This window comes from Scyliorhinus canicula, chromosome 11 (assembly GCF_902713615.1).
Source record: "Scyliorhinus canicula chromosome 11, sScyCan1.1, whole genome shotgun sequence".
Taxonomy (NCBI): Eukaryota; Metazoa; Chordata; class Chondrichthyes; order Carcharhiniformes; family Scyliorhinidae; genus Scyliorhinus; species Scyliorhinus canicula.
The window spans coordinates 80,344,039-80,354,139 of NC_052156.1; the positions used below are offsets into that span (position 1 = coordinate 80,344,039).

Genomic DNA, 10,101 nt, shown 5'->3' on the forward strand with positions numbered 1-10,101 from the left:
AGTTAAAGTTTGTTGAAGACACAGAAGTATATTTCAAATCCCATACCAATTGAACTTTTGATGTACCATCAATTGGACTCGAGACACGATGAAGATCCAAACTGCGGCTTTAATCAGCTAGTTGTTAGCCCGGAGGTCAACTACAGAGAAAGGCCGACCGCCGGGAACTCTGGGTACTTATACCCCGCCTCGGAGGCGGGGTCTACTTGCCTCTCGACCAATTGGTGAGCAGTCACATGACTAGTTCCAGCCAATCGGACGAGAGGTACATGACCAGCCAGAGCCAATGGGAAACCCATGCTCTGCACCAATGGCAGTGCTCACATTCATACCACCACAACTTTTAAGAGCACACTTTCCTACTTCCAGCTCCATCTGTGCTAAGCACCTTTGAGTCAACAGGTTTTGCTTTCAGGTGGAACACTATATGTTTTTCTGCTCTAATCTATTGTAATATTTGTTGAAATATGATCATTGCATCTCTTTTGTGCTCCACATTCAGCACAAACGCTGAGGTTAATAATGTTCTCCCGGGAAGCTATTGAGAAAACATGCCCTGACCTGCAACTTCCTTTCACCCCCCCCCCCCCCACCCCCCAGAGTAATGCAAGTTCATTTGCAGTCTTCCTGATTGCCTATCTCGATTCTTTTGTGAAATTGAAAGGCGTCTTTGCTTAACCTTCGACTTGTGGATGGGGGGGGTTTAGCTCAGTTGACTAGTCAGCTGTTTCATGGTGCAGAACAACGCCAAAGAGCATGGGTTCAATTGCCATACTGGCTGAGGTTATCCATGAAGACCCACCCTCTCAACCTTGCCCCTAGCCTCAGGTGTGGTGGTCCCTAGGTTAAATCAACGGCAGTCAGCTCTCCCCCTCCGAGGGGAAAGCAGTCTCTGGTCATCTGCGACTATGGCAACTTTACCTTTCACCTTACATATTGACACCATTGCCAGGTTGCCACTATTGGTCCCTATGTTTATGTTCTGAAGAACAGGAATTTAGCCTTCATCTCCAGATGCTACCAGACCTGTTGTTGTTTCAGATTTCCAGCTCTGCAGTATTTTGCTTTTATCCCTGTGTTCATCAGGGGGTTGGCCCTGACCCTTAACTGTCTCTCATTCTTAGTTCATTATTCTCGAGGTTTGGGCATTATGAGGTGAAACAGCGTCATTCACTACGCTTTGAGAAGGTGATGGTGGGCTTTCTTCCTGAACCTCTTGAACCCAAGTGCCAATGGTTCTCCCACAATAGCGTAAGATGGAAAATTTCCAGCTATAATTCACAAAGATATGCAGGTTAGGTAGATTGGCCATGATAAAAAAAATTGCCCCTCAGTGTCCAGGGATGTGTAGGTTAGGTGGGGTTGCAGGGTTAGGGCGGGGGAGTGGCCTGGATAGGATGCTCTTTCAGAGGGTCAGTGCTGACTCAATGGGCCGAGTGATCTCCTTCAGCTATAGGTATTTTATGATACAGCAATGAGGCAATGGTGGTGTGGTTGTGTGTGCAGTTTGGACAGTACATTTGGATGTGATGGTTCCCACGGCATGGCTTCTCAATCCTTCTTGGTGGTAGTGGTGATAGGTGTGGCTGGTGGTGTTGTAGTATTTGTGGTGAGTCACTCCAGTACATCCAGCAATTGAACACAGTTCAAAAATCAAGCATCAAGGCTGAAATGACATAATATCATCCAAGCTGGCATTTCAGTGCAGACAATGAGGGAGTTACTGAGATAGTACTGGACTGCTGGAAGTGCCTTCTCTCAGAGGAGTGCCCGCCTGCTCTCTCAGGTGGATATGAAATGAAATGAAAATCGCTTATTGGCATGAGTCGGCTTCAATTAAGTTACTGTGAAAAGCCCCTAGTCACCACATTCCGGCGCCTGTCCGGGGAGGCTGGTAGGGGAATCGAGCCATGCTGCTGGCCTGCTTGGTCTGCTTTAAAAGCCAGCGATTTAGCCGAGTGAGCTAAACGATATGAACGATCCCATAACACAAATTGACGAAGAGCAGGGAAGTTCTCCCGAATGGCCTGGCCAATTTGTCTAAGACAAATTTGTCAGTTTCGCCTTCACCTGACCCACCCCTGTTCCTCTTTTCTGTTCCACCTCCTCCACCTCCTTTTCAACTACATAATTCTTAACATTTCTGCACTTCTTCAGTTCTATAGAAGACTCTAAACGTTGACTCTGTTTCTCTCCACACATGCTGCCACACCTGTTGAGCTTTACCAGCATTCTCTGTTTTTCAGATTTCCAGCATCCACAGTATTTTTCTTTTTTCAAGCCTAATCCAGCCTTAGCCACGTAAACAGATTATGTGATCTCCTATCTCACTGCTGTGTGGAGACCTCGCTACGCCCTAATTAGCTGCTGTATTTCCTACATTACAAGAAGTGACTATATTTTAAAATTACATTAGTGGCTGTGAAACGTTTTGCGACATCTCAAGGTAATGAGAATGTGCAACTTGCTACCACAGGGAATGGTTGAAGTGAATAGTATAGAGAGGGAGAAGAGGATAGAGGGTTAAGGAGATAGAATTAGATGAGAATTAGATGGACTGCTGGGGCAGAGTGGCCTGTTTCTGTACCCTATAATCATATGTAATCCTGTGGAATGAAAGGCACAATAGAAATGCAGGTTTTGTCTTTCTTTACAGGAACACGTCAGCAATTTATTAAAGGTGCCATCTAAATGGAAGCTGTTGTTCTTAACCGTTCCAGGGCCAGTACAAAGTGGGTGGAGTGAGCCAATCTGCCTGCAGTGGATGCATAGTTGCATATTCATTGTATAAAGTAGAAAATTGTAGCAAGCCTGACTTGCTACAGCAGCTTCCATTTGCATAGCACCTTTTAATAAATGTGCTAAGATGCTTCACGCCAGCAATAATTAGGCCGCACAGTGGTTAGCACTGTTGCCTCACAGCGCCAGGGACCCGGGTTCAATCCCAACCTTGGGTGGCTGTCTGTGCAGAGTTTGCACTTTCTCCCCGTGTCTGTGTGGATTTCCTCCGGGTGCTCCATTTTCCTCCCACAGTCCAAAGATGTGCAGTTTAGGTGGGGTTTGAGGATCACAAGGATAGGCAAGGGAGTGCACTTAGGCAGGGGGCTCTTTCAGAGGGTGGGTGCAGACTCTGCACTGTTCGGAGTTCTATGAATTCCAATCAACATCAAGCCAAAGAAGACAATGTTAAGACAGGTGGCCAAAAGTGCAGGTGAATGCTAAAGAAGGGAAAGGGGTGGAGAGGTTTTTGGGAGGGAATACCAGGCCTTTGGGCCCATACTGTTGAAAGCATAGTCACCGGCAGTGGGATGAAGGGATTGGGGCTCATAGTCAGGAACAAAGAATAACCCCTTTGGGTGAGCAACACCTGTGGAACCCAACATAAACTGGAAAGGGGAGGGAAAATGTTTTGAATATCAAATTAAGGTTTTCAATGTAAAAAAAAATTTCAGCATGGCCAGGAATTCAATCCAGCAAACACAAGCATTACATAAGGAGTGTTTGTTACTCCCTTTTTAGCAGATGTCTGGCTTTGCATAGTTCTAAAGACACATTTTCTGAGAAAGCTGCAAGGAGCCGAGCCAGATGATCAGCACACACACACACACGTACCCTGCCATTGTACATAATGAACAAACAACCTGCCAGTCCATGAAGTGTTTCTGGAGAGGGAGAAGTATTAAAGACTGGTCACTTGGATACAGAATGAGAGTTTACATGTGGGATTTTGACCAATTGTTTCGAAAAAGACGTGAGAATGAGTTAATTAGTTTGTTGCTTTTTCATCTTGTTTCCTTTACATCAATACTTTATTCTATCCTCTATCACCTCTACTTCCTTGTTCATTCTTCTGTTTCTCCAGCCTTATATTTTCTTTTTGTGTTTGAATTCCCCACCACATTCCTTAACTTTCCCCCCAATACATCTTATTCTGCCTTCTGCTACACATCGGCTTCTTCCTCTCTCCCTAATGTCCCTCTTTCCCTTTCCCGTTTCCATCTAAACTATTCCCACTCCTTCCCATCTGGCATCATTGCCCCTCTCCCTCATGCCCCCTCTCTCTCCTGTCTTTCAGTTCCTTGTTTCCTTCCCTCTTCTATTCATCTCCTGTTCCGTCCAGTCCCCTTCTCCCTCTCGTCTCCCTCACTCTCCTGTCCATCTCATTCTCATCACCCACTCCCTCCTGTCCCCCTCTCTTTTGAACATTTACTCCCAGTATCTCTGTTCCCCCTCCTGTCTCTCTGCCCCCTCCTGTCTCTCTGCCCCCTCCTGCCTCTCTGCCCCCTCCTGCCTCTCTGCCCCTTCCTCAGTGGCAGACCTACATTTTTGGGACCCTGAAGCTTGAACTGTTATGGGGCCTCTTCGCAACCAGTAACGAGGTCTGGGTAGCCACTGTTATCTTCTTCAATGGGGTTGTTCCACGACAGATCACCACTACCTTTTAAAAATTTAACCACTCCATCTCAGATTTTGATTAAAATTGCTGTACTGGATTATCTCACATGTCAAAGTAACTGGTGTGAATAAAATTTTCCTATGCCTTATAGTTTTCGAGTTATGGGGGGATGAAATTTAGTAAAATGTTATACATGCATAATGCATCATAGAATGATAAAATAAAACATAGAAAAGACCGCAGTCAATATAATCTTTTATTTTAGACATCTATGAGAATACATACTACATGAAGCAAATTTTACAAAATACTTTTTTTTCTGTTTTTCCAGCAACATATTCACGTAGTTTTGTCATATGAGAGCTTCCTTGCAATGTCATTGTCTAGAGACAATATGCATAAAGAATGTAAGCACTCTTCAGTCATGGTAGGCCAAAATGTGTTCTTTATAAAGGATAGCTTTGAAAAGTTCCTTTCTGCTTCACAGCTGGTGATAGGCCTTGTCAAGTACAGTTTAAGCGCAGTAGTAATATTGGGGAACATTTCAATTAGGCGTTGCTCACAAATAGGCTGAAAAACTTCTGCGCATTGCATTTTAGATGGCGTGTTTTCTTCTGTGTTCTGGGATTTCCTAAGGGGCAAATATTCTTTGAACTGATAACACTCATTTACTAATTTGTGGTCAATATCATCTTTGTAATACGATATTATAAGTTTAATACTTTCCTCATCAATTTCAGAATTGTTCACCAATTCTGAGAGGAACTTGAACCCTTTCGCAATCTGCTCATATGGGTCAATCCTCTTGCGTAACTGGATTATCAAGCAGTCATAGAGTTGATATAGAACTTCTATCCTAAATTTGTCAGCTCCTCTCAAAGAAGCAATACCACGTGTTCCATCTGAAAATGTCCTTGTAACAATGCGTTTGGAAGCATCAGAATAACTTGAGGTGATATCTTCACACAAACCTTTTGCTTCTGCTTCATAGTGAGCAATCCTATCAGCTGAATTTTCTCTGAGTTCTTTAACAAACGAAAGTAAAGATGATGGCAGAAAATAAGTTTCAAATACAACAAAACCAGGGGTTTGGAGTTTCTAACACTATTTCACCTTTATTACTTACCTTACTTTTCTAAATATAACATTTATTTTTGAGTAGGGGTAATTAAAATATTGTAACCTTATGAACACTTTATTGAAAAAAATTCTTGTCTAGCTCACTCTCCTGCTATCACGTTGAAAATTCACGCTAGCATTGTGATTGCCTTTTCAACGGATCCCCTTTTTTGTCACGACGCGTCATCTACTGTTTGTCTTTCTGTCATAAATGTTAATAGTATTTTTAATTATTTATAATTATTTTACATTAAATATATTTAGAATGAAACATCCTTAATTTGATCGTTTTTCATTTACGGCTACTTTAATATGATACTTTAATAACCTTCTAATTTTTATTTTAACTAATATTTTGTATTGAATTACACTATATTATTAATATTATTATTTTTTTTAAAACCCTTCTCATACAGTTGACCCAAAATGTTTAAGCAATGTGGACTAAAGTCGCTTCTGGGGCCCCTCCAGGATTAGGGGCCCTGACGTTTAAGCTTCATTAGTTTCATAGTAGATCCGTCCCTGCCCTCCCAGCCTCTCTGCCCCCTCCTGCCTCTCTGCGCCCTCCTGCCTCTCTGTCCCCTTCTACCTCTCTGCCCCCTCCTGCCTTCCTCTCCCTCCCCATTTTCTCCTTCTCACCTCTTCTCTCTCCCCTTCCCTTTCCTCCCTTCCACCCTCCAGCCTCTCCTCCCTTCCCTCATCTCCACCCCTCCTTCCCCCTCTTCCTGCTTCGCCCCCACGCTCACCCCCCCACCCCATTTTCTTCCACTCCTCCCTCTCCCCCTCTCCTAGATCGCCTCCAGATCCTCCTCCCCACCCCTCTCCCCTCTCCCATTCCCCTACCATCCCCTCAGACTCTTCCCCCTCCTCTCCTCCCTTCTTTCCCCTCCTCTTCTCCCCACTTCCCCAACCCCTCTCATCCCTTTTCCTACCTCTCCTAGCCCCTTCCCCCTACTCCTAAGTCCCCCTTCCCAGTCCCCTCCCCCCCTCCCCCCCAGATTCTCTCCTCCCATCTCTACCCCCTCCCCCCTTTCACCACTCGCCACCCCCACCCCCTCTCTCTTTCCCCCTCCTCTCAAGCACGGAACGGGTCAATATTGCGGGCGAGACTTGCTATGGCGGGTAGCTCCCCCTGTGGTGAAGCAATCGGCCAGCCTTGTCCCCTCCCCGCAATCTGCTGCTATAAATATTTGGGAACTGGAAGCTCAGCAGGTCAGTCCGCTGAAGCTGCTGCTTTAGATGCAGTTATCAACAAGCGAGAACAAACCCACAACAAAAAACAAAACCCGTCAACGAAAAGGAAAATAAACTCACTCACACACTTGGATGTGAAGATGTGGGCAATTTCTGATGGCAGACTTGCTGGAAATCGCAAGCTCCCAAATTATTGGCTGTGAGGAGACAAGTTTCACCCTATTCGTTCAAACACCAAGTAAACAGGTAATTCTTAAAAACGTCCTCGACATACACACATATATAAATATATATATATAGATATAGATATATCTAACGATCTCTGAGATAGGAGTGCTTCATTGTATTTAAAATGCTAACGTGTCTGCTCACTTTATAAGGGTGGTTTAAGGCAATGAATGTTGTGTCTGTAACTTGCAGCATTCTGATCAGAAATCGACACAAACGCCAATAAGATTGTGTTAAAAGTTCAATTTCAACTCGATAAACAGTAGCATGAAATAACCACAGGGTAGAACCATTCGTCCTGCGTCGTTAAGTTTCGAAATTTGCTGTGGGGCGATTGCGTCGCCTGGTTTTATTCCAGAAGTAATTTGAAAAGGGGCAAACTTCATGGAACTTGGGTGGGTGGGGGGGGGGGTAACGAGGTTAATTCTAACAGATTAGATGGATCTGTCTGGTTCTTTGATTGACCCGGTCTGTTGTTATGTCTTTCCCCCACACGTCTTTTGTTTGTTTTTTTAGCCCCATCCGGATACGTGTTGGCTGAAACTGACCTCCATGAAATCGACTCAAGCCGGAGTGTGACAGGGGAGTGGACAAACCTTCTTGGGGGGTGTATTGTGTGCCTGGCGAGGTGAGGAAGAGAAGCGTGGAGGAAAGCGGTCAATTTGGGAAGCGTTTTCGTTTCGTTTTTGGTTTTGGAGAGAGTTGAGACCCAGCGGAAACTGGACAGAGAGAGAGGAGCAAAGTGAAGGATGAAGTAGGACCGGAGAGAGGTCGGAGCAGAGATTGGAGGTGGTGGAAAGGAAGCACAAGTGGTCCTGATGGGTCTAGGTCGCCAGTGCAGGCAGCTGGGGGAGCCCTGGCTGCTGAATGTGTCGGCCAGCGCCTGGCTGGACAACTCCAGCTCGCACTGCAACGGCTCGGGCCAGCCCCGGGTGAGGAACGAGCTGGTGGCCAAGCTGGAGGTGACCGTTCTGGCCGTCATCCTGATCCTGGCGCTGAGCGGCAACCTGGGCGTGCTGCTGGCCATCCACTCCAACCGGCACAAGCCCTCCAGGATGTACTACTTCGTCAAGCACCTGAGCATCGCCGACCTGGTGGTGGCCGTCTTCCAGGTCCTGCCGCAGCTCATCTGGGACATCACGTTCCGCTTCTACGCGCCGGACCTGCTGTGCCGGGCGGTCAAGTACCTGCAGGTGGTGGGCATGTTCGCGTCCACCTACCTGCTCATCGTCATGTCCATCGACCGCTGCCTCTCCATCTGCCAGCCCCTCAAGTCCCTGCAGCAGCGCTCCAACCGAGCCTATGTGCTGTGCTCCTGGCTGATCAGCCTGCTCTTCAGCCTGCCGCAGCTCTTCATCTTCTCCCTCAAGCAGGTGGGGCCCGGCGCTTACGACTGCTGGGGGGATTTCATCCAGCCCTGGGGGGCCAGGGCGTACGTCACCTGGTTCACCCTGTCCGTCTACGTGGTGCCCGTGCTGCTGCTGCTCCTCTGCTACTCGCTCATCACCTTCAAGATCTGGCGCAACGTCAAGCTGAAGACCCAGCGGGAGGCCGGGGCGTCCCGCGGCGGGGCCATGCTGTCCCGGGTCAGCAGCATCAAGATCATCTCCCGGGCCAAGATCAGGACGGTCAAGATGACCTTCGTCATCGTCCTGGCTTACATCGTGTGCTGGACGCCCTTCTTCGTGGTGCAGATGTGGAATGTGTGGGACGACCAGGCTCCGGAGGAAAGTAAGTGTCTTTCAGTTTTTGATGTTACAGCAGCTCCACTCGCTCAGGCCAACTTGCTTATTCCCTCTCAGCCCTTTGCTACACTCAGTAACTACACCTGTCACATTTCTAACCCCCATGTTGGGTCAGGCGAACGAAAGCTTGGTCAAAGAGAGGGCTTTTAAGGCGACACCACATGAAGAGACAATACAATAAGGGGTAACATTCTTAAGGGTATGCAGGAGCAGAGGGACCTGGGTGTGTCTGTGTGATAAGATCGGTGAAGGAGAGAGGACATGTGGAGAGAGCAGTTCATAAAGTTTCTAAAATTATGCGCTTTATTAATAGGGGCATAGAGTGCAAGTGGAAGGAGGTGATGCTGAACTGATACAAGACACTGGTTAGACCTCAGCTGGATTATTGTGTACAGTTCTGGGCATCACACTGTAGGAAAGAAATGAAAATGAATGAAAATCACTTATTGTCACGAGTAGGCTTCAATGAAGTTACTGTGAAAAGCCCCTAGTCGCCACATTCCGGCGCCTGTTCGGGGAGGCTGGTACAGGAATTAAACCGTGCTGCTGGCCTGCCTTGGTCTGCTTTCAAAGCCAGCAATTTAGCCCAGTTTGCTAAACCAGCCCCTCAGATGTGAGCACATTGGAGAGAGTGCATAAGAGGGTCACAAGAATGGTTCCAGGGATGATAAACTTCAGTTTGGTGATAGATTGGAGAGGTTAGGACTGTTCTCCTTGGAGAGAAAAAGATTAAGAGGAGGTTTGATAGCGAAATCATGAGTGTAGACGGGGAGAAACTGTTCCCCCTGTTAAAGGATGAAGATCGAGGGGGGTATAGATTTGAAGTGATTTTCAAAAGAAGCAACTGAGATGTGAGAATGTTGTTTCGCACGAGTGGTTCAGTTCAGGAATGCACCGCCTGGAGCAGGATCAATCGAGGCAAGATGTTTATTTGAATATAAACAAAGTGCAGGAGTGCGGGGAAATTACATAGAATTTACAGTGCAGAAGGAGGCCACTTGGCCCATCGAGTCTGCACCGGCTCTTAGAAAGAGCACCCTACCCGAGGTTAACACCTCCACCCTATCCCCATAACCCAGTAACCCCACCCAACACTAAGGGCAATTTTGGACACTAAGGGCAATTTATCATGGCCAATCCGCCTAACCTGCACATCTTTGGACTGTGGGAGGAAACCGGAGCACCCGGAGGAAACCCACGCACACATGGGGAGGACGTGCAGACTCCGCACAGACAGTGACCCAAGCCAGAATTGAACCTGGGACCCTGGAGCTGTGAAGCAATTGTGCTACCACAATGCTACCGTGCTGCCCCGAAAGTCATGATGCTCATTTAGAGAGCTGATTCTGACTCAATGGGCCCAATGGCCTCCTGCACCATAACAATTCTGTGATTATGTGTTTTAATAGTGAGTGAGGT

At 46.9% G+C, this 10,101-nt stretch overlaps 1 protein-coding gene across 1 annotated transcript; it reads left to right on the forward strand.

Moving 5' to 3' along the window:
- Positions 1-6,709: 6,709 nt before the first annotated feature.
- On the forward strand, positions 6,710-8,863 carry LOC119973765 (mesotocin receptor-like). The gene is given in 3 exon segments (XM_038812188.1): positions 6,710-6,955; positions 7,454-8,670; positions 8,672-8,863. Coding segments are annotated over 2 exon segments (1,107 nt in total). The 5' UTR covers positions 6,710-6,955; positions 7,454-7,755.
- Positions 8,864-10,101: the final 1,238 nt, after the last annotated feature.